Genomic DNA, 25,795 nt, shown 5'->3' on the forward strand with positions numbered 1-25,795 from the left:
ATTTACCTTTTCAAGTACCATAGGATTTTTTTGATCTCAATCTAGTTGATCTTTACTTAGACCAATAGAGATTGGTATATGTTCGTCATGCCTAAAGCCATAAGATACGTTTTTGGCGATCCTCATATTATATGATACATGATAAATTCTTTTGCAGAATTATTCTCAATTGAATTCTATTCATGTAACTTTAGCTATCCAATTTCAGTAGATACTGAATCCAGCTAAATTCTTTGACATATAATATAGGTGAAGAATCTCATTAGATTCTTTGATGTTTAACTTAGTAAATGCTTATACATAGTTCAAACATTCATTACTTAGATTTATTCATATGGGTCGAATATCTCCAATGGAGTCTTTCCACTAGTAGAAAAAACCCTTATTGCAGCGGGCTTTTAGACCCCTGTTGCAGCGTACATCGTATGCTGCAACTGGGGGGCCTGCAACAAGTCTGAACTTGTTGCAGCGTACAATGTTCGCTGCAAAAAGTGATTTGTTGCAGCGGGCTTTTAGATGTACGCTGCAACAAGTGCCAAAAAATTGGCAAAATTTTAGACTTGTTGCAGCGGGCTTTTAGATGTACGCTGCAACAAGTGCCAAAAAATTGGCAAAATTTTGGACTTGTTGCAGCGTACATATATATGTACGCTGCAAAAGACTCAACTTTTTGCAGCGTACATTTATTTGTACGCTGCAACAAGTCTGAATTACTCAATTTTTTGCAGCGTACATTTATTTGTACGCTGCAACAAGTCTGAATTTTTGCCAAATTTTTTTCCCTTGTTGCAGCGTACAACATATATGTACGCTGCAAAAAAGCACTTTTGGCGGGAAAATTCTAATTTTGTTTAGGGATACCTAGAGTGCCTTGCACCAAATATAGATCGAAACCTGTCAAAACAATAATAGAATAACGCAACCTGTATAACAAATATAAAAACAACAACTGGAGTTTTGTATACTATATATCCCAAAACCAAAGTGCACATATTACATTTAAATATATGTTCCAATTTCAACATAAACATACATTTTAATATAAAATTTATTCTATAACAACTAAACCAACTCGATCAAGCGCGCTAAAGCCAATAATAAATACTTGTTGGTAAAAAACTTAGCCCATTGCTCACGAACCACATCAAATTCCTCGCATAAGGCGCAATCCTCGGAGTGTAGACCTTTACAAAAACAGAAATTTAAATTAAACATTAGATTAAATACAAATTAAATATCACATTTTAACATTCAAGAAACTAATGACAATGTCCTAATAGTCTAAAATGAGTCCTTAGGTTCTTTAGTTCAAAGTTGGGAGCGAAAATGTCATTTTAGCCTAAATATGACCTATAACGACCCAATGAGCCTATAGGTGCATAAATAGATTGGAACGAGTCTTAGATCGTTAAAATTATGCATATTAAACATGTAATAAGTTTTAAATGAGTCCTTAGGTTCTTTATTTTAAAGTTGGGAGCGAAAATGCCTTATTTTAGCCTAGATATGACCTATAACGATCAAACAAGCATTAAATGGGTATAAGTAGATTAGAATAAGTTCTAGAAACTCAAAACTAAGCTTATTAATCATATAATAATTTAAAAATGAGTCCTTCGGTTCTTAAGTTCAAAGTTGGGAGCGAAAATGTCATTTTAGCCTAAATATGACCTAAAACGACACAATGAGCCTTAAATATGCATAAATGGATTGGAACGAGTCTTATAAAGTTAAAATTATGCATATTAAACATGTATTAAGTTTAAAATGCGTGCTTAGGTTCTTTATTTTAAAGTTAGGAGCGAAAATGCCTCATTTTAGCCTAAATATGACCTATAACTATCAAACAAGCATTAAATGTGCATAAACAGATTAGAATAAGTCTTAGAAACTTAAACTAAGCATATTTATCATATAATAAGTTTAAAATGAGTCATTAGGTTCTTAAGTTCAAAGTTGGGAGCGAAAATGTCATTTTGGCCTAAATATGACCTATAACGACACAATGAGCCTTAAATGTGCATAAATGGATTGGAATAAGTCCTAGAAAGTTAAAACTAGAATATAAAACATTTAGTAGGTTTAAAATGAGTCCTTAGGTTCTTTAGTTCATAGTTGGGAGCGAAAATGTCATTTTAGCCTAAATATGACCTACAACGACCTAATGAGCCTTAAAGGTGCATAAATAGATTGGAACGAGTCTTATAAAGTTAAAATTATGCATATTAAACATGTATTAAGTTTAAAATGAGTGCTTAGGTTCTTTATTTTAAAGTTAGGAGCGAAAATGCCTCATTTTAGCCTAAATATGACCTATAACTATCAAACAAGCATTAAATGGGTATAAGTAGATTAGAATAAGTCTTAGAAACTTAAAACTAAGCATATTTATCATATAATAAGTTTAAAACGAGTCATTAGGTTCTTAAGTTCAAAGTTGGGAGCGAAAATGTCATTTTAGCCTAAATATGACCTATAACGACACAATGAGCCTTAAATGTGCATAAATGGATTGAAATGAGTCCTAGAAAGTTAAAAATAAGCATATAAAACATTTAGTAAGTTTAAAATGAGTCCTTAGGTTCTTTAGTTCAAAGTTGGGAGCGAAAATGTCATTTTAGCCTAAATATGACCTATAACGACCCAATGAGCCTATAGGTGCATAAATAGATTGGAACGAGTCTTAGATCGTTAAAATTATGCATATTAAACATGTAATAAGTTTTAAATGAGTCCTTAGGTTCTTTATTTTAAAGTTGGGGGCGAAAATGCCTTATTTTAGCCTAGATATGACCTATAACGATCAAACAATCATTAAATGGGTATAAGTAGATTAGAATAAGTCCTAGAAACTCAAAACTAAGCTTATTAATCATATAATAATTTAAAAATGAGTCCTTAGGTTCTTAAGTTCAAAGTTGGGAGCGAAAATGTCATTTTAGCCTAAATATGACCTAAAACGACACAATGAGCCTTAAATGGGCATAAATGGATTGGAATGAGTCCTAGAAAGATAAAACTAGAATATAAAACATTTAGTAGGTTTAAAATGAGTCCTTAGGTTCTTTAGTTCATAGTTGGGAGCGAAAATGTCATTTTAGCCTAAATTTGACCTACAACGACCTAATGAGCCTTAAAGGTGCATAAATAGATTGGAACGAGTCTTATAAAGTTAAAATTATGCATATTAAACATGTATTAAGTTTAAAATGAGTGCTTAGGTTCTTTATTTTAAAGTTAGGAGCGAAAATGCCTCATTTTAGCCTAAATATGACCTATAACTATCAAACAAGCATTAAATGTGCATAAATAGATTAGAATAAGTCTTAGAAACTTAAAACTAAGCATATTAATCATATAATAAGTTTAAAATGAGTCATTAGGTTCTTAAGTTCAAAGTTGGGAGCGAAAATGGCATTTTAGCCTAAATATGACCTATAACGACACAATGAGCCTTAAATATGCATAAATGGATTGGAATGAGTTCTAGAAAGTCAAAACTAAGCATATAAAACATTTAGTAAGTTTAAAATGAGTCCTTAGGTTCTTTAGTTCATAGTTTGGAGCGAAAATGTCATTTTAGCCTAAATATGTCCTATAACGACCAAACAAGCCTTAAATGTGTATAAGTAGTTAGAATAAGTCTTAGAAACTTAAAACTAAGCATATTAATCATGTAATAAGTTTAAAATAAGTCCTTAGGTTCTTTATTTTAAAGTTGGGATCGAAAATGCCTTATTTTATCCTAAATATGACCTATAACGATAAAACAAGCATTAAATGTGCATAAATAGATTAGAATAAGTCTTAGAAACTTAAAACTAAGCATATTTATCATATAATAAGTTTAAAATGAGTTATTAGGTTCTTAAGTTCAAAGTTGGGAGCGAAAATGTCATTTTAGCCTAAATATGACCTATAACGATAAAACAAGCATTAAATGTGCATAAATAGATTAGAATAAGTCTTAGAAACTTAAAACTAAGCATATTTATCATATAATAAGTTTAAAATGAGTCATTAGGTTCTTAAGTTCAAAGTTGGGAGCGAAAATGTCATTTTAGCCTAAATATGACCTATAACGACACAATGAGCCGTAAATGTGCATAAATGGATTGGAATGAGTCCTAGAAAGTTAAAAATAAGCATATAAAACATTTAGTAAGTTTAAAATGAGTCCTTAGGTTCTTTGGTTCATAGTTGGGAGCGAAAATGTCATTTTAGCCTAAATATGTCCTATAACGACCAAACAAGCCTTAAATGTGTATAAGTAGATTGGAATAAGTCTTGGAAACTTAAAACTAAACATACTAATCATGTAATAAGTTTAAAATAAGTCCTTAAGTTCTTTAGTTCAAAGTTGGGAGCGAAAATGTCATTTTATGCTAAATATGACCTATAACGACCCAATGAGCTTCAAATGTGCATAAATAGATTGGTATGAGTCTTAGAAAGTCAAAACTAAGCATATAAAACACTTAGTAAGTTTAAAATGAGTCCGTAGGTTTTTTTTTTCAAAATTTGGGAGCGAAAATGCTCATTTTAGCCTAAATATGACCTATAACGACCAAACAAGCCTTAAATGTGCATAAGTAGATTGAAATGAGTTTTCGAAACTTCAAACTAAGCATATTAACCATGTAATAAGAATAAAATGAGTACTTAGGTTCTTTAGTTCAAAGTTGGGGAGCGGAAATGTCATTTTAGCTCTAAATATGACCTATAACGACCCAATTATCCTTAAATGTGCTTACATAGATTGGAATGAGTTTTAGAATGTTAAAACTATGCACATTAATCATGTAATAAGAATAAAATGAGTCCTTAGGATCTTTAGTTCAAAGTTGGGAGCGAAAATGTCGTTTTAGCTCTAAATATGATCTATAACGATCCAATGAGCCTTAAATGTGCATAAATAGATTCAAATGAGTTTTAGAAAGTTAAAGCTATGCATATTAATCATGTAATAAGAATCAAATAGTCCTTAGGTTCTTTAGTTAAAAGTAAATACGACCTATAACGAATCAATGAGAATAAAATGAGTCCTATAACGAGGATACCTTTTTTGTACTGGGGGTATTGCTGTCATTCTCTCCCTTGACCCTGTCCACGTGAGTTGTCTCGGAAATCTGATTCGTTTTGGGCTGCTTGCTCTCCCGGTCTAAAGTAGGAATTTCTGGTGGTTCGGCTCTAGGGGTTACAGAACGGCCGGATGCTATAGTAGTAGTTGGGAATGCCTTTTCAGGAGGGACAACTGGAGTATAATTAGACGGTAGAAGATCATCCCAGTTTTCAAGCAGCTCTTTATAGACTTTTCTGAGTGTGACCTCAGTGAGACCTGTTACCTTACAAATTTCTGCCTGCGTCTTGCGTCTATCTTCTAGTTGACAGGCCAGATAAATAGCAGCAGCTGATATACTTATAGGGTTCCTACGCGTACAGAAACATTTGTTTATCACAACTTCTCCAATGTGAGTTGCAAGTTCCTACTCCATAACAAACTAGTAAGTCATATGATGTAGAAATGAGTCAAAACTAGGGAAATAAATTTCTCTGGAATGAAAACTTAATAATGTGATGGTTCTCAATCACATAGCCACCAAATAAATGACGAAAATGCAACAGAGGAGCACAATTCAAGGCAATTTTGACAAGCAACAAGCTTTCCCCATTTCTGATTATAATGCAACAGCCATGAGCCAACAGATGATTTAACAGCATTAAATATTGAAATAATGAAATGTGTTACTCAAGTCCATTGAACTAGCAAGATCAATGTTGAAAATCCTTCAATTATAAGAAGCAAAAGCAGGAAAGGAGCAAATATTACAATGTAAAGATGGTATCTCAGAAGTTTTATGATTCTTCATAATTTACTCTTATTAGCATATCAGCTGGGTGAAATGCCTACCAGTTTCCAAAAGTATACATATTATATCAGCCACCGATGCGTATTAGCAAATATCAGCAGGAGTTTTCAAGTACCAGAGCGGATTTATTAAGCTGGAGAAGGTTGCAAAATCTAGGCATATGTACAGCTATAGAATTGCTATTAATTGGTTGACTGAGTTGTAGAGCTTCACCCAGGATCTTGATATACTTTCCAATCTCTTTCTGAGGGAGGTTCGCCGCTATTGAGATTTCCTGTTACATGAAATAAGATACCCATTTACAGATGCCCTTAAAATCAAGTGTTCTTTTCTATCGCATATGCAACTTATCTTAAACCAATTCCCACTCAATTACTAGCAAATACAATGAGCATTTTCAGTTTTCAAAGAGTTCAAACTCGGAAATTGTTTAATTTTGCAATTTGCACTAGTAGTTTAGGCATAAAGATGAAGCAAAGGTGGTTACGGATGAGAAAAAAGCGCAATTTGCAAATGGCTTAGCATTCGGGACACAATCTAAGCAGAACAAGAACCCCAAAAGGAACAACATACTGTTAAGAAAAAAGTCAGCGTATCGTATTCAGTTTTAGAACTCGTAGGATTTCCATTTTCATTACTAGTTTCACAGGGAGAGGTGTGAAGTTGATTAGGAAAATAAATATGGATAACATGTGCAATTTCGCAAAGACAACCGCAATCAGAAATTCATAAATGGATCGTCTTTCAGAACTTAATTAATGGAGAACAAGAACAGAAAAGGCAATTGCAAAATGTTCACTATAGTTTTATACCAAGACAAACACTTCCAAGTCCCAACCAACCCCCAACATATCACATTAATTGAAGAACTGAACTCAGAATGTAACATAACATATTTCTCCAATGAGCCCCTTATAATAATCAGTGTAATACTGACGACTCCTCAGGTAAATTAAAACAAAATTCCAGTTATCAGGGACAAGAGATAAACCTGAAGGGTACGGGGCTCCTGGGCCTCACGAATAGCCTGAACAAGGCAAGCAGTAGCAAGAGCTTCAACACTACGATTCCTCAAACAAGTAGCAGAAGAACAATCCCTAAACAACTGGAAAGCATGATCAGAAATATCACGGTCCAACCCCAAAATAGAAGCCACATCAACAATCTGAAGATTCAAACTCAAATTCAGATTCATCAATCAATTAAACAAAGAAATTAACTACATGAACCATATGCATAAGTAAATCAACTAATTAAATTTATTACAAACCACATTTACCATAATATTTAAACAAAAAATCCAACAAAGTTTTCAATAATTGCATAAATTTAACAAATCAAACAAGATTATACCTCATTTGCGCTTGTTCTTTCCTCAAAATCAATCAATGAATTTCTTTTGCAGCAGATGGGAACCCCAACTCCAATCTTCTGAAACCTCCTTGACCTGCTAACTTTGGAACGAATTTGTCAGAATATTGAGCAATTGAAACACGGGAACATCCCCATGACTTCTAGGGTTTTATTTTCCGGTATAGGTGAGAGGAGAGAGAAAAAGAAGTGTGCGTGGTCGTCTGGGTATGCCCTCACGTCCGCCGCTGAGTGTGGTGTTTGCCGGTCCGTAGAGGAGATCTGAGGGAAGAAGAAGAAGAAGGGGGAAGGTCAATTTGAGCAAGCTTTGAAAATTTTCAGATTGAAATAATTCTAAGTTCAGCTCTAGGGCGACTGACGAGGAGGCGAGAAAAGAGGACCCACCGGCGACTGGCGAGGAGGCGAGAACCACCGACGAGGAAGTTACATTGATTGCGACGCAGTAAAGCTGAGGGAAGAAGAAGGGAGTTGAGAGGTGGGAGTATGAAATTTTAGATCTAGAGTTTTTTTAATTAATTTGGTCTAAATTGAACTAAACCTGGTTGGGTTGTAGCGAAAGACTTTTACAATGTGTTATTGCAGGGGGCTTTAGGACGTACGCTGCAACAGTAACGGGCTATTGCAGGGGGCTTTTACAACGTACGCTGCAACAAACGTTTTTGCAGGGAACAATTAATTTGTACGCTGCAACAACCCTTTAAAGGGTTTGACCCGCGTTGACCAACTGCTTGTTGAAGCGTATTAATACATGTACGCTGCAACAAGGGGGCTGCAACAGGGGTTTTTTCTACTAGTGTTCGTGTTTGATTTAGTAAATGCCATTACTTAATCTAAAACAATATTCTAAGATCTTTGTAAATAGATCTTAATACCCAGTACGTACTAAGCTTCGTCTTGGTCCATCATTGATGAATAATTTCAAATCTAAGTCATTAGAATTTGAATGTTATTTCACAATAGAGAGATATGTGCGTGATACACATAGGACCAATTAAGTTTTATGTACTCCCACTAAACTTCTTATATATCTATAAGAATCATGTACATTTTATGAAACTAAAATACTTATTAGCTTCACTAAAATACAATTCCAATTCCCAATTGCTTGCTTAAATTTGTACTTAGATTTCATAAGCTAGCTTTCCTTTTCAAGTATTTATTTGGATCCACAAATCCTATGACATACCATGTACATAGTTTCTTCCAACATTTGATTGAGGAAGATAATTTGTCATCCAATTGCCATATGTACCAATATGAAATCATTGCTTGAATTATAGACATGAGCATTATGATTATGCATGAGGTTTCAACACAATCCACGTCGTGAATTTTCTTGTAACCTTTAGCAACTAATCTATCTTTGTGTGAAGACACAATTTCATGTTTGATGGTTTTTATCCTTAAAACAAACTTTTTTTTGGCAAGTAATAATAAGCTTTATTTACCAAGTAATCAGAGTATTAACAAACTCTGAAAACACTAACTGTCCACCTGAAACAACAGAAGCAACAAGCTAACCAACACAAGCTAGCTAAGGCAAACAGAAGCCACTACTGACATCTACACTCAACATTAAACATAATGTTGCTCACAACAGTTTTGACTGGATCAACATGATCCCTAAACACCTTAGAGTTTCTTTGCAACCAGATACAGTAAACTGACTCAATGAAAGCTATACTATACTTGCAAGCCTTCTTCTATTTTCTTCTGCTTTTCTTCACTGCAATCTGTACTTCATCATGCCAAGGCAACACAGTTCTAGTCACACCTAGATAAAGCAAAACCTGTCTCCAAATCTCCTTAGAATAAGAACAAGAGAAGAACAAGTGCTCCAAGCTTTCACTTTCCAACTGACACAGGCCACAAGTACCATCAATATTCAGCTACCATCTTATCAATCTGTCTTTTGTAGCTAGCCTGTTCTGCACTGCTAGCCACATAATGAAGGTACTCTTTGGACTAACATGGCTATTACAGATCAATCTCTTCCATCCCACCTGAGTTCCAACTGGATGAAGAAACTTATACATTTTCTGAATTCTAAATTTTCCAGCCTGCGCAAACTGATCAACTCCATTGGCCTGCAGAAACACTTCTCTATTATGCCAAATTTTCCTCAAAGACCAAGTTAAGCCATTAGGAATTGGCATAGTCCAGAAGTCTCTATGCTGAATGTAATAAGCATGAATCCACCTCACCCAAAGCCTATCCTGCTTCAAAGCTAAATCCCAACAGTGCTTCAAAACTGCTGCTTTATTCCACACAGTTAGGTCTTTAAGATTCCACCCTCCACAACTCTTAGGAAAACATAATTGCTCCCAAGAGATTGAAGCTTTCCTAGATTCTGCATCAGTACCAGACCACAAGAAACATCTACAAATTCTCTGAATTTCTTTCATCACCTTTTTAGGCATAACAAAAATCTGGCACCAGTAAAGTTGGATACCAAATAGAACACATTTCACCAGTTGCAACCTGCCTGCATAGGATAGAAATTTAGAAGTCCAACTCTTGATTCTAGCAACAGTTCTATCAATGAGAGGCTTGCAGTCTGTAAAAGAAAGCTTCCTAGTTGTGAGAGGTACACCCAAGTATCTAAATGGAAAAGACCCCTGAGGAACCCCAATTGAGCTAACAATATTGGAAGCAACATGGTCAGAAACTCCAGCCACATAAACTTCACTTTTATGCAAATTAGCCTCCAGTCCAGAAGCCATGGAAAACTTGGTAAAAGCATCAAAAAGAGCTTTCACAGCACTCTCATCAGCTCTTGAGAACATCAATAAATCATCAGAAAACATTATATGGGTGAGATCCAACTTTTTGCATCTAGGGTGATAAGAGAAGTCAGCATTATCAGCAAGTGCAGCAAGACACCTTGACAGATATTCCATACCCAAAGCAAACAAGTAAGGTGAGATAGGATCACCTTGTCTCAACCCCTTCTTTGCAGGAATTGGTTTTGTGGGACAACCATTTATCAGAATAGAATAAGAAACAGAATAAAGACACTGCATCACCCAATTCACAAACTTCACAGGGAATCCTAGCTCTAACAGCATGGTTTTCAAGAAAGGCCACTCCAAGGAATCATAAGCTTTTTTCAGATCCACCTTAATCATACACCTAGGAGAAATATGTTTTCTAGAATAGAACTTCACCAACTCACAAGCTAGCAAAATATTATCAGAAATAGATCTACCAGGGTTGAAGCCAGATTGAGAATAACTTACAACTGTGCCAATAACACTTTGCATTCTAGCAGTAAGTATTTTGGAAATAATTTTGTAAACAACTGAACAGCAAGCAATTGGCCTAAAATCCTTCACACATGAAGCATTCTGTGTCTTAGGCACAAGAGTAACTGAAGTGTTGTTCACTTGCTTCAACATCACTCCAGTTCTGAAAAACTCTCTCACTGCTTCATAAACATCTGCTTTCACAATCCCCCAAGCTTTAAGAAAAAATAGACTATTGAAACCATCAAGCCCATGAGCTTTATTAATATCAATACCTTTGATAGCTGCATCAATTTCTGCATCTGAGATAGGAACCACCAACATTTCTGCATCAGCAGCAGAAAGCTGTTTCCCTTTCCTAACTACCCCAACATCCACACCCATCAAGGAGCTAGTTGCAGTACCAATTAATTGCTTATAGAAGGAGCTAACTTCCTCCTGGATTTCCTAAGTAGTGCTTAGCTTCTTTCCAGAAGAATCATACAAGATATCAATGTTATTCCTAGCTATCCTCTCCTTCATTGCACTAAAAACGAATTTAGAATTAGAATCTCCTACTTGCAGCCACTGAATTCTTGCTTTCTGTCTATATGCACTTTCCTGAATATGCAAGAACTTCTTAAGAGTCTCACTACACTCCCTCTCACTTTGTTGCACATTACTATCAGTAGGGCAAGCTGCTAACTGAGTCTGAATTTGACCCAAATCAGCCCTTAACCCCTCAATTCTCTCATCAAGTTTAGCAAAATCTTTGTGATGAAGCTCCTTCAATCCTTGATTTACTGCTTTAAGCTTAGTCCATACCTTCAACATGGAACCACTCCTTGGACAGGACACATCCCATCCCTTTTTAACCACATCAAGAAATTGAGCATAGTCTGCCATATAGTTAAAAAATTTAAAGGGTCTACTCCCTCCTCCCAGGTGAATATTACAATCCTTAAAACAAACTTGCAAGCAATAGGTGTAAAACTATTCTTGCAAATCAAAAAAATGTCAATTTTGTCATCAAAACATTGAGTATGTTTTATGGCCTCTAACCATTTAAAACATTGAGTCTATATATGGCCTCTAACCATTTTAGGGAATTTATATTTCGTCATAGCTTTCTTACAAGTCACAAACTCATTATGATCTTGATAATAGTTTGACTGCAAGTTGTAGGTTTCTTAACTATCTAATAGAAGAATCTCATAGCTTCAATGACCTAAACTATATGTTTCTTCACTATCTAATAGAAGAATCTCATAGTTTCAGTGACTTGAACTCTATGCCTACTTGGGTATAGAACATCAAACAATAGAATATCAATAGACACTTGAAAGTCTTTTGAATATTCTGTTCTCCGTGAAGCACTTGTAAAGTCTTCTAAGAGATGTCTATTCTTTAAAGCCACTTCTAAAGTCCTTAAAGAATAAGTGTTCGGATTTTCTGAAGAACTTCGAAAGCCTCCGGAATGTCCGTTTTATGTTTGTTGTTCGCCTCGAATACTTTCGAGGTCTATTTCTCCCACTTGTCATTTTGGAAACGAATCTCCAAAAGGACATTATTTCGAGCAAACAAACATTATGTTCTCAAATATTCGTGGTAGAAACAATACCCTTGTGTCTCATTTGAATAAATCACAATGAAACATATATCTATACTTGGGCCTTAGTTTGTTGAATAACAAACACTAAGCTCCCACTGAGTTTTGCAACTCTTTAGATATATATATTGTTGAAAAGATATTCTGAAATTACTTTTCAAATAGCTTTGACGAGTTTGGTTTAGTTTGGTGGTAGTTGAGCATTTTGTTTAGAAATTATAGGAAAAATCTTTATGATTCATCATTGATCGAATCAAGTACTAATTGACTTCGATCATTCCAACGTAGATATGCCATATCTTATGGAGCTAGATCGTGAAATTACAACACACAGTCATTGATGATCATTTTTGGTCTTAAAGTAATCATCGTCATGATCTAACCTAGATCTTTTATGATTTCTTGCCAAGTGGATTTGATACTTCTGAATCTTTGAACTAGCCAAACAGATTCAAACTTATATCACATTGAGTAAATAAACCTATATTCACTCAAATCTATGTGAAAAAATAAAGTCATAAAATCTTTCTTTAGCTTTGAACTCTATTGTCTAGGGGTTCTAGCAATAGTTCATATCTTTTGTTACTTTCAACAAGTAAGACTAACTTGTCTTGAATGATCTAGAAATCAATCAACTTTCAAAAGTCCATCAAAATAGAGCTTTAGAACGTTAACTTGTTGATATGGTCTAAGCAACAATGCCAAAGATTAGTGGAACTCAAATCAAGGGGTTGATTTGAACCTAGTAAAGTTCTTATTGTTAAAGAGTTGTTTGTTTTAATCAAACATATTGACTCAACCCGTAAATGACCATTTCATTTAAATAAACAAACAAACATTGTTTTTGTTTTTCTTGAATGTGAGTCTTTATGTGTTTGAAAACATAAATTTAGGTATGCTGATTTATGGAACAAAATAGCCATTAAGTTCCAGCCTTGAAAGGACTTAAAAACAAACTAGATGACCCTACAACTAATGTAGCATTGCCATGCTTCATTTTCCACTTGTAGGTCAATAGTGTAGCCTAGCTTCCATATTTGAGTTATTACCGAAGTAAGAACCTCAAGCGGTATATGATACCAAGGAAGTTTGATTGCTAGGTCACTTTTCTTTAAACATAAACTTATAAGTAGAAACGGAATCGTAAATTCCTTTCATTTGTTCCTTGTTTTCCTATTTCTTGTACCCTTCTTATAGTCTTAAGAATTTACTTCTCTAGTGTTGATTTTTATATTTTGTTAGACATGTCCAATGTCACTCCAACAAATTTCTTACCATTTTATTTATGTTGAATATTGTTTTTCAACTAGATGATCTTACCAGAAGCTTCTAAAGTTCTCTAAGCATCGATCTATTCGAATGTCTAGGGACTAAACTCATTCGAGAATTAAATGGATAAAAGATATTAGGTTGTTAACCATTGGTAAAGCTGAGCGTTTAAACTCAATGCTTTATGATCTCAAAACTACATTTTATTTTGAATTCACAAGCACCAATCGGTTTTCCATTCGACTTTGATACTCGAAAACAACCATAAAAGTCGCTAAAATTAAGAAACGTACATTTTAAATTGCTCACTTTCTCTCATTTCCATGAATCGTTCTTGGATTCACTACCAATCGAGGAAATTTACTGTTACCTTTCTAAAAGGATTTATTGCAGTGCAAGATATTTAATTATAAACAATAATTAAAACATACATTGAAGCATGCAAAGTCTAAAACATTTATCATGAGTAATAACTTGAAAATTAAAGCAATCAGGCAATTTAAACAAGTCACTAGCATTTTATTCGAATTTATTATTCCGGCAGGTGTGAATAAAATGAATCCAAGATCCTAAAATCATCGAAGAATTAAGCACATTATGTATTTAGACTCAATTCTAAAATATTTTAGGGAAGCAAAGCCTTTGCTAATAGTCTAGAAACTACTCTTGGTTGATAGGTACGTCTAAGAACTTATTAGGTAAACCTATTTCATTTGCCACGACATAAAAGGACTCCTTACTTATATCGTTGAGTTTCACCAAAACTAACATGTACTCAAAATTATTTGTGTACCTTACCCCTTTAGGATCAATAAGTAACACCTCGCTATGGCGGAAAACTATTACTAAGATTGATGTAAAGGTTATCCAAGTAAGTGTTATTTTGGCATGGTACATTTTAACTCAATTTTTAAAGTTTGGAACTTAAGGCTCTTACTATGTTGGTTAGATTTTAAGTGAACTAAAATCCTTAATCATGCAACATAATCAAGCCACAATCTCATGCATAATTAAGACATATTTAAAGCAATAAATAACTTAAAGCATGCATAAGATATTAATGTGATCTAGTATGGCCCGACTTCATCTTGAAGCTTCAACTTCAAAATCCGTCTTGAAAATGGATTGGAAACTCCGTCTTGAATTTCACCATGGGAGGCGCCATTTTCTTCAAATAGGATAAGCTATAATTGAAACTAATTACAACTATTTGATGGTACGCAGACCATATTTAAATTAAAAACTTTGGAGCATTAGACCAATTTTACATTCAAATTAATGGTACGCATACCATATTTCCTATCCTTTTTGGGCCATACTAGTCACTTTCCATAACCTGCAAAACAGTACATTTACAATATACCATTCACCCATTCATTTATCAATGAATGGCCCACATAGCTGGTTAGTAGAACATATTATGCATCACATAAATATTTGCAGCAATTAATCAAGGCTTCCAATAATCTACAAATTATTCAATCCTTATTAATTCTAATCGAGTTGTTTTAACCTTAAAGGAATGTAGACCTAATCAAGAGTTTATGACTAAAACGCTCCCACTGAAACCAAGAAATTTACATGCTTTACTAATTTTAAACATAAAATTGTATTTCCTAGTCCAACCGGAAACATACAAATTTAATTAAAATTTAAAGCTCATATAAATTATTATTTAAATCCTTTAATTTATTTTCAGTTTATTAAATTAATTAATTTAAATTTAATCACGGTTTTAATTTTAGTAAAATAATTAGTATAAATAAAATTTATAATAATTAAATTATTCAAATTTAAATTCCGAGAAAAATTTAAATTACGAATTTTAAATTTAATTAAAATCGTTTATCCAACTGAAAATCTAAATTAAATTAAAACGAACCAATCGGGTCAAGGCGAGGCCATGGGCTCACGCCCATGCCTCGTCGAGTCCAACAAGCAGTAGCCCAGGCCACTCGACTGATCGTACCGCAAGGCCGAGCGACCACGCGCAGACGCTGCAGACCCAGCGAGCTACGCTTGCGCGCAGCCCATGCCCACTGCCAAGGCACACTGCTGGGCAACGCAGCTGGACGAGCCAGCCATCGCTGCCCGCGTGCACGATGCGTTGTGCTCGTCGCCTTGCCCACTCGCCTATCCCGCCCACGAGCTTGCAGCACTCGATGCAAGGCAGGGCTGCTGCCTTGCCCTCTCGTGCCACGCCCTTGCTCGCGGCATTCATACCGCATGGGCAACGAGCTCCCTTGCTCGTCGTCGCATGCCCGCACTGTACAACACCCCTTAAGGGTAACACTTAGCGTCCATTGCTTCGTGCGTGCATGATTCGTGAACGGATTTTATAAAAATCGAAACTTTATTATTTAAATTTATAGACGAATTAATAAATCATATTAATTTCATAAATTTAGGGCGAAAAATCAAAAATTTATTATTCAAATTAATTTCCGATCAAGTTTATTTTCATGGATTCAAATCTAGGTCATAAAATTTTAAAACTTTTCAATTTTAACAAATTTTATGGTGGTTTTTAATCATGTATTCTTAATTAAATTGCTAATTAATTATGAAAATCAAATCAAATTCTAAATTATTCGAATTTCAACAAATTAATTACAATTACAAATTAGATTGTATAATTAAGCTTAGGCATTAAAATTGTTGAACATATACAGTAGGTCAATCATAGATTCAATATTTACAAACAATAATCGCAAATATTTAATTTAACATCTTAAAATTACAAATTTTGCGTTCTAAAAACTAAAACCCCCGAAAAGTCATAGTTAAGCTTCGAATTTGGGAATTCTGGGTTCGGCATAAAATCTTCGATTTTAGTCAAAATTTTAAAACGTCGTTTACATGCGCAATTCACTATAAAATTATACGATTCCGACCATTATTGACTAAACTGCCGAAAATCCTGCGAACATATAATTAAATAATCGCACAAATTTGCAATTAATTACAAAAATCGAAATTAATCACCCCTTTATTTCATTGCAAATTTATAAAATTTAACCATGTTAACTATAATTGATTATGGAATTAATTAGAGGCTCGTGATACCACTGTTAGGTTATGACAAATATAAAACATATATTTCATGCGGAAAAACCATAAAGCCAGGAATCCAAATTAATTGCCACATAACAATTAGCATAATTTAGGATGCATACATTCGAAGCGTGCCTTCCCTAGCTGCTCACGAACTGAACAAGAACAATTTTAGGACTCCAAGTGTAGTCCCTCCGTAGATAGTCCATAGCACGTTCGGATCCGCCTTAGATTCAATTAACTAGAATTTAGCCTAAGGTATTATGTTATTCGTTTATAATTTTGTGGCAAATTATTAACTTAAGTTTTTAACTTAAAACTATATGAATACTTGAATTGATATATTATAAATTGTGATTGCCATCACCTATTTATAGGGTAGGATTATCAGAACTAGAAACCTACTAGGATTTAATTTATCTAATCTTATTAGAATTAAATACTAATTAAATCTATTAATTTAGTGTTTAACTAAACAACTAATTCTAGTAGTTTTAGGAAAATAATTTTTAATCGAAACTAATCTTAAACACTTAAGGATTTGATGCATGCACGAACTCAACGCACACACACGCATAGCCCACGAAGGGCGCAAGGCGCGCGCGCGCGGAGCTGGCTCGCAGCCCATGCTTGGGCGCGCCAGCCTGCTGGCCTTGCCTTACTCGTTGGGCCTGGCCTTGCGTGCTGCTTGGCTGGGCCTTGCGTGCCTTGGCGGGCTGCTGGCTTGCCTTGTTATGCGCGGGCTTCGCTAGGCGCATGCCTGGCTTCGTGTTGGGCCTTGCGCCTAGCAAGCTCGTCCGATGTTTATTTCGTACGACGCGCTTCCGATTAATTTTCCGATTTCGGAATTCATTTCCGATTCGAAAAATATTTAATATTTCCGATTCCGGAATTAATTTCCGTTTCGAACAAATATTTAATATTTCCGATTCCGGAATTATTTTCCGATTCCGATAATATTTCCGATTCCGACAATATTTCCGTTTCCGGTAATATTTTCGATTCCGGCAATATTTCCATTTCCGATACGTACCAAGTTTCCGTTTCCGGCAACATCAACGACTTGAATAATATTTATATTTCCGATACGATCCATATTTCCGTTTCCGGAGTGTTCATAATTTGCCTTTTGACGATTTCAGCTCCCACTGGAACCGAGATCCGTCGATTCTGAATATCCATAAATGGAGATTTTAATTCACTTAAATACTTGATCCGTTCACGTACTATTTGTGTGAACCTACGGGTTCAGTCAAGAGTAAGTTGTGGATTAATATTATTAATTCCACTTGAACTGAAGCGGCCTCTAACTAGTCATACAGTTCACTTGATCTCACTGAATTATTAACTTGTATAATTAATTAATACTGAACCGCATTTATTAGACTTATCATTGAATGCATACTTGGACCAAGGGCATTATTTCCTTCACTTTCACCTTGGGTTGGAGTATAGGGCTTGGGTTTGGGAGTTCTTCCCAAAACCTAGTTATCTGATTGGCTGACTATTCTAGAAGGGACACGTGTCCTTTGTCATCAAAACCTGTAGAGGCTTAGCTGGCCTCTAGGATTTGTGCTTTTACTAACCTTTCAACCCATCTTGAGTTCTGCTTGTGGGCTGCTTGCAATGGGCGCTTGAGTAGGTTCTTTTTCGGCAGTGCCACGTGTTGAGACACAAGTGGTTCTTCCTAGACAAATTGTTTTATGCCACATCAAAAGGTGGTCTGGATTTGTATGGGTTAGATAGTCTCTTATCCTGGCTAAGTTGCAATTAGTGTTGGTAGTTCTCATGTAAGCGCTAAAGACCTATGCATAATGCATTGTTGTTATACTGATTCTGGAAAACAAAAGGTTTCTTGTGTTAATTAAATTGATGGATTCGTTTCTCTTGAATATGATACACCAGCCTTTCCTAAAAATATAGACAATTAAGAGAAGGTATCCACAACTTACCCTCGTTACGGTCTCTCAAATGAGCACCAAAAAATTAGCTTAAGTTCATTAGAGGCGCCCCGTCCGTCCTGGGCAAGGTATGAGGAGCGGTCGCCTTAGGCGCAGAGAAAAAGGCTCATTAAACCAATTTAAATAAAATACTAATAATTTGCAGTACAAACATAATACGAAGTTGTTAGGTTATGATACATATGAACAACATAAATCATGCGGAAAAACCTTAATGCCAGGAATCATATTAATTGCACATAATCATATAATTAGTCTATGATGCATACACTTTGTAGTGTGCCCTCCCTAGCTGCGCCCGAACCGAAAAAGAACAAGTCTTTAGGACTCCAAGTTTTGTCCCTCCGTAGAAAGTCCAAAGCACGTCCGGATCCGCCTTAAGATTGACCAACTAGAATTGCCCTTAAGGTACTTAGAATTTTCGGCTAATATGTGGCAAGTGTTTGGCTGATTTTTGCTTGAAAATATTACCTTTGAATACTTGAATTCTCGTCCATAAATTGTGAACCTAGGCACATATTTATAGAGTTGTGGAAAGGGATTTAGAATCCTATTAGGATACCAATTAGTTTAATTAGAATCTCATTTAAACTCTATTAAACAAATTCTATCTGTTAGGATTAGGATTTAATCATAGAACGAATTCCATTAGCTTTAGGATTCGTATTGAACCCAAGAGTTGCACGAGCAAGAGCACGACCACGAGCCGCACAGCCCGCGCAAGCCTTGCGGCCCACGCGAGATGCACAGCCCGCAGCCCACGAGCTCGCGCGCGCCATGGCCTTGCTGGGCCTGGCCTTGCGCTGGGCCTGGCGAGGCTTTGGCAACGTTATGTTGGGCGCTTGGCTTGCTGGATGCGGGCCTGGCTTCGTGCTGGGCCTTCGTCTAGCAAGTCTCGTCCGATGCTAATTCGTACGATGCGCTTCCGATTAAATTCCCGATTCCGGAATTCATTTCCGATACGAACAATATTTAACATTTCCGATTCCAGAATTAATTTCCGTTTCGAACAAATATTAATATTTCCATTTCTGGAATTATTTTCCGATTCCGATAATATTTCCTGATTCTGACAATATTTCCGTTTCCGGCAATATTTCCGATTCCGGAAATATTCTCATTTCCGATAATATTTTCCGATACGTACCATGTTTCCGTTTCCGGCAACATCTACGACTTGGATAATATTTATATTTCCGATACGATCCACATTTCCGTTTCCGGCAATATCATCGTTTCCGGAGTATTCATTGTTTGCCTTTGACGATCTTAGCTCCGACTGAAACCAAGATCCGTTGATTCCGAATATCCATAGATGGAGTATTTAATGCCATTAAATCCTTGATCCGTTTACGTACTATTTGTGTGACCCTACGGGTTCAGTCAAGAGTAAGCTGTGGATTAATATCATTAATTCCACTTGAACTGAAGCGGCCTCTAGCTAGGCATTCAGCTCACTTGATCTCACTGAATTATTAACTTGTTAATTAATACTGAACCGCATTTATTAGACTTATCATTAAATGCATACTTGACCAAGGCCATTATTTCCTTCAGTCTCTCACTTGTCCTTAGGGACAAGTGTGCATTTCCTAATTCCTTTGTCGCTCGATGCTTGCTCTTGAACATAAGGTAAGAGTTGTCATCTTTATTATGTCCAGAGGTGTTTCTCGGTTTCAGAGTTCAACTGATCAAACAAATAGATAATCATAGCCTATGATTCATCTGAGCACGGCCATGCATTTTACAGTTTCTAGCTCTCCGAGTGGCCTTGTACAACTTTCACCATCTCATCCCGATTTATGGGAGGACAATCCCAATCTTGCGATCTTGAGATAAGACTTCGTTTGATAGGTGATTACCTGAGCGTTGCCTTTATAGCCTCCTTTTCGGTGCGACGGTTGACAACGTCAAAGTAAGCAGTTCTCAAACAAGTAATCTCAAATCACTCAGGTATTGAGGATTAGTGTCTAATAATTTTAATGAAATTTACTTATGACAGATTTTCATCTCTTACAGTAAAGTTTCATAGGTTTGTCCGATACTAGTCTTCTCAAGTAAGTATCTATGCAAGTGATTGCGACATTGCCATGTCCACATAGTTCAAGAAACAGAACTACTAGTCATCTTGCATTCCAGTCGTCTAACGTTTTCTATGCGTCCATCTTTATAGAAAACTCCGACCAGGGACCATTTTTAACTTTTGACATTCAAGTTCACTTGATAGACATTTCTTAGTCACAGGACTGGTCCTGACAGTCTATCTTGAATATTTTGTCAAATTGAAGGGACTCATCATTTAATAAACCACAAATTAAATGGAAAAATTAATTCTATTCATTTATGCGAATGATTAACCAATAATGTTTTACAAAGTATTAAAATCTAAAACTTTAAAATATTAAACAAGGACATCAAAGCCATTTCCAATATGCTTGATTCCCAAAGCTGCAGTGTGCGAGTTGTGCTTCGCCTGCGGCAGAGGTTTAGTCAATGGATCTGAGATGTTGTCATCAGTTCCAATATTGCTTATCTCGACTTCTTTTCTTTCAACTAACTCTCGTAGAAGGTAAAATCTACGAAGTACATGCTTGACTCTTTGGTGGTGTCTAGGCTCCTTTGCCTGTGCAATAGCTCCATTATTATCACAATATAGGGCCATTTTTTTAATGGAGGGGACTACACTAAGTTTACCTATGAACTTCCTTAGCCATATAGCTTCCTTTGCTGCTTCATGTGCAGCAATGTACTCCTCTTCAGTTGTAGAATCCGCAATGGTGCTTTTCTTAGCACTTTTCCAGCTTACTGCACCTCCGTTGAGGCAGAACACTAACCCAGACTGTGATCTGAAATCATCTCTGTCGGTTTGGAAACTTGCATCCGTATAGCCTTTAACAATTAATTCATCATCTCCGCCATAGACCAGGAAATAATCTTTGTGCCTTTTTAGGTACTTCAGAATGTTCTTGGCAGCAGTCCAATGTGCCTCTCCTGGGTCTGACTGGTATCTGCTCGTAGCATGAGTGCATACGCAACATCCGGGAGTGTACATATCATAGAATACATTATTGAACCAATCAATGATGCATATGGAATCCCATTCATTCGTCTATGCTCATCTAGTGTTTTTGGGCACTGAGTCTTGCTTAGAGTCATTCCATGAGACATGGGTAGGTAGCCTCGCTTGGAGTCTGCCATATTGAACCTTTCAAACACCTTATTGATATAAGTGATTTGACTGAGTCCAATCATTTTTTTAGATCTACCTCTGTAAATCTTGATGCCCAGTATGTATTGTGCTTCTCCTAGATCCTTCATCGAAAAACATTTCCCAAGCAAAATCTTGACAGAGTTCAACATAGGAATGTCATTTCCGATAAGTAATATGTCGTCGACATATAATACTAGAAAAGCAATTTTGCTCCCACTGACCTTCTTGTATACACAAGATTCGTTTGCGTCCTTGATGAAACCAAAGTCACTGACTGCTTCATCAAAACGAATATTCCAGCTCCTTGATGCTTGCTTCAATCCGTAGATTGATTTCTTAAGCTTGCATACATTTTTAGCATTCTTTGGATCCTCAAAACTCTCAGGCTGTGTCATAAACACAGTTTCTGTTAAAACGCCGTTTAAGAAAGCGGTTTTGACATCCATTTGCCATATTTCGTAATCGTAATATGCAGCGATTGCTAACATTATCCGAATAGACTTTAGCATTGCAACTGGTGAAAAGGTTTCATCGTAATCCACACCGTGGACTTGCATGTATCCTTTTGCAACCAATCTAGCTTTGAAAACTTCAAGTTTCCCATCCTTGCCCTTTTTCAGTTTGAAAACCCATTTGCTTCCTATGGCTTGGTAGCCATCTGGCAAATCGACCAAATCCCACACTTGGTTTTCTGACATGGAGTCTAATTCAGATTGCATGGCTTCTTGCCATTGCTTGGAGCTAGGGCTCGTCATAGCTTGTTTGTAAGTCGCAGGTTCATCACTTTCAAGTAATAGAACGTCGTAGCTCTCGTTCGTCAAAATACCTAAGTACCTTTCCGGTTGAGATCTATATCTTTGCGATCTACGCGGGGTTACATCTCTAGATGGTCCATGATTCTCACCAGATACTTCTAAAGATCTCTGAGTTTCATCCTGAATGTCATCTTGAGCATTCTCTAGATTTTGTTGTTCGACTCGAATTTCTTCGAGGTCTACTTTTCTCCCACTTGTCATTTTGGAAATGTGATCCTTTCAAAAAGATACCATCTCGAGCAACAAACACCTTGTTCTCAGATGTATTGTAGAAGTAATACCCCTATGTTTCCTTTGGGTAGCCCACAAGGATACATTTGTCAGATTTTGGATGAAGTTTGTCTGAAATTAATCGTTTGACGTATACATCACATCCCCAAATCTTAAGAAAATACACTTTTGGAGGCTTTCCAAACCATAACTCATATGGTGTCTTTTCAACAGCTTTAGACGGAGCTCTATTTATAGTGAGTGCAGCTGTATTTAGTGCATGTCCCCAAAATTCTATTGGAAGTTCGGCCTGACCCATCATTGATCTAACCATGTCTAGCAAGGTTCTGTTCCTCCGTTCCGACACACCGTTCCATTGTGGTGTTCCAGGAGGAGTCAATTCTGATAGAATACCACATTCTTTCAGATGGTCATCAAATTCATAGCTCAGATATTCACCGCCTCTGTCAGACCGCATTGCCTTAATCTTCTTGCCTAATTGATTCTCTACTTCACTCTGAAATTCCTTGAATTTGTCAAAGGATTCAGACTTATGCTTCATTAGGTAGACATAACCATATCTACTGAAGTCATCAGTGAAAGTGATAAAGTAGCTGAAACCACCTCTAGCATTTGTACTCATTGGTCCACATACATCTGTATGGATTAAACCCAATAGTTCAGTTTCTCTTTCTCCAACTTTAGAGAAAGGTTGCTTTGTCATTTTCCCAAGTAAACATGATTTGCATTTACCATAATCCTCTAAGTCAAATGGTTCTAGAATTCCTTCCTTTTGAAGTCTTTCTATGCGTTTCAAGTTAATACGGCCTAATCGACAATGCCACAGATAGGTGAGATCTGAATCATCCTTTTTGGCCTTTTTGGTATTTATGTTTTAAACTTGTTTGTCGTGATCTACTAAATAAAGTCCATTGACTAATCTAGCAGATCCATAAAACATCTCTTTAAAATAAAACGAACAACTATTGTCTTTTATTAAAAAGGAAAATCCCTTAGCATCTAAGCAAGAAACAGAAATGATGTTTTTAGTAAGACATGGAACATGGAAACAGTCTTCCAGTTCCAAAACTAGCCCAGAGGGCAACGACAAATAATAAGTTCCTACAGCTAATGTTGGAATTTAAAGATGGAAAAGCGCTCAAAACCTGCCTGCCAGGTTTTGGAAAACCGGCAGGTTTCTCAAAACCTGCCTGCCAGGTTTTCCGAAACCGGCAGGTTTCGAGTGTAAGTTGAAAATCGGACTTAAAAGGCATTTTTTGAAGTGAACCGAAAACCGGCCGGTTTTGGAAAACCGGCAGGTTTCGAGATCGGTTCTTGGTGTTGTCCGTTTTTTATCTTCTCTTTGGATTCCTCCTTTATGATAACCTTTTAAGTATTATTTATGGACAATTATCATTCTGATTATGGTGATTAAGTTGGTCCATTATTTCTCTTGATTATGGGGGTTATCAACTCTTCATTATCATGGGTTTATGGTTGATTAATATCATTGAATTCCTTTGAAACCTTTGATTTCTTTGGATTGTTTTGTCTCCTCCACACATCCTATAAGTACTCTTCATTTTCTGAGTTGTTGGTACACACATATATTGATCTCTTCCTCTCCTCCTCCTTTCCCTTTTGTTTTGGATGGAAGAATTTTGGTTCATGATTAAGTCATGAATATTTGTATCTCTTCAAACCTTTTCCTTCTTATTCTTTTGGGCATAAGTTTATGTGGCTCCATCTCATCACCCAAAAGTGCCTTTGTGTGTTGAGAGTTGTGTAAACCTTAGGGAATGAATCGGTGGATACAATTGTGCACCCCGGTTGCACCGAATCTCGTTTTCAAGGCAGTGGTTTGGTTACCACGGCGCAACGATTTCCTAAACTCGTTCTTATTCTTATTCTAGTATTTGCCTTGAAAACCCAATTATTACAACAATTTGAAAACGCGATATATTTCAATGGCTAAATACTTCTTATGATTTTTGAGGAAATTTATATTTGTGAGTTTGAGTGAAAGATAAAGGGAATTTAGAGGGTTTCCAAAGATGTTTTTCATTCACGTTTTTCTGGGAGAAGTCTCAAAGATTGATCCGGATCGAGGATCATCCGTGGTCCGATTGTCTTGAAATTTTGACACAATATCCGGAACATCTTGGGCTTGATTTTCAACGGTCGGATTGTCATTGGATGATCGAGATCGTCAGTTACAACTTCAACAACGAACCTGATTTTTCTGGATACGGAAAGTCAAAAGTAACGTCTTGGAAGAAGATGATTGATGAATGGTGGTCATGATATCGTGATGGAGGATTGATTGAAGATTTTGGAATGTCTTACAATACACATACTTGATTTAATATCAAGGGAGGTTCATTCTAAACTACTTCTTTTAATAAGATATTATTCTAACATGTTCATTTCTAATAGTCATTTCAACAAATTATATTTTGTGAAGATGACAATATTAAAATTGATTTTTATATTGTCAAATGATGTTTGTTGGAATGATTACTAGAAAGTAGAGTATTTGAATTATTTATGATGTATGAACATGTTATTGCACTCTACAGTTTACTTTGGTTTCATGCATGTTTAATTTCATGAGGAGACCTTAGTTTTATTAAAGTTATGTTTTTAGTCTTTCAAAGACTAATGTGAATTATTTGTGCATTGTCATATTTTCCTTGGTAGAGGAATTTTGGGCTTGTGACTTTGTGTACTTGCTTTACTAAGGGTATTTAATAAGTAGTTTTATTCTAATAGTGATTAGATTATTAGCCTTGTACGTTGTCATTTCAAGCGCTAACTTGTCATGGTAATATTGGTGTATACGTATGATTCCAAGTTCTTGTTTATCACCATGAATATTGGGTATGTAACTTCATAATCAATGGTTTCTTATGCATTGTTGGAAATATGCATATTTAATTCCTTGGAGTTTTTTGTGTACCCATTGGAGCAACTTATCATAAGCTTGTGATGACCCCCTAGAACATAAGTGTTTGAGTTTGTGGAAGAAAACTATGTTAACCCTTTTCCTTGGAATATGTTGAGTGAGTTTTTACGTATAATATTTTCCTTGGATGTATACCTGATTATTCGAGTCACTACACTTTTGGGAATTTGACCATTAATCTTGTCATGATTGGTATGGTGTTGTTTAATGAATTTTCTATGGTTGAGACTAAATAG

The 25,795-nt window shown here is 35.8% G+C and overlaps 1 protein-coding gene across 2 annotated transcripts; it reads right to left on the reverse strand.

Moving 5' to 3' along the window:
- Positions 1-937: 937 nt before the first annotated feature.
- On the reverse strand, positions 938-7,981 carry LOC130461161 (plant-specific TFIIB-related protein 1-like). Of its 2 annotated transcripts, XM_056829135.1 has the most exons (6): positions 7,626-7,981; positions 7,224-7,502; positions 6,862-6,967; positions 5,986-6,144; positions 5,061-5,486; positions 938-1,184 (listed from the first exon to the last, which is right to left on the reverse strand). In XM_056829135.1, the coding sequence occupies exons 2-6, from the start codon at positions 7,226-7,228 to the stop codon at positions 1,086-1,088; spliced, it is 795 nt and encodes a 264-aa protein (XP_056685113.1). In that variant the 5' UTR covers positions 7,229-7,502; positions 7,626-7,981; the 3' UTR covers positions 938-1,085. The 2 variants fall into 2 exon arrangements, with proteins under 2 accessions (XP_056685113.1, XP_056685112.1); XM_056829134.1 differs by having other exon boundaries at positions 7,224-7,981.
- Positions 7,982-25,795: the final 17,814 nt, after the last annotated feature.

This window comes from Spinacia oleracea, chromosome 5 (genome assembly GCF_020520425.1).
Source record: "Spinacia oleracea cultivar Varoflay chromosome 5, BTI_SOV_V1, whole genome shotgun sequence".
NCBI lineage: Eukaryota > Viridiplantae > Streptophyta > Magnoliopsida > Caryophyllales > Amaranthaceae > Spinacia > Spinacia oleracea.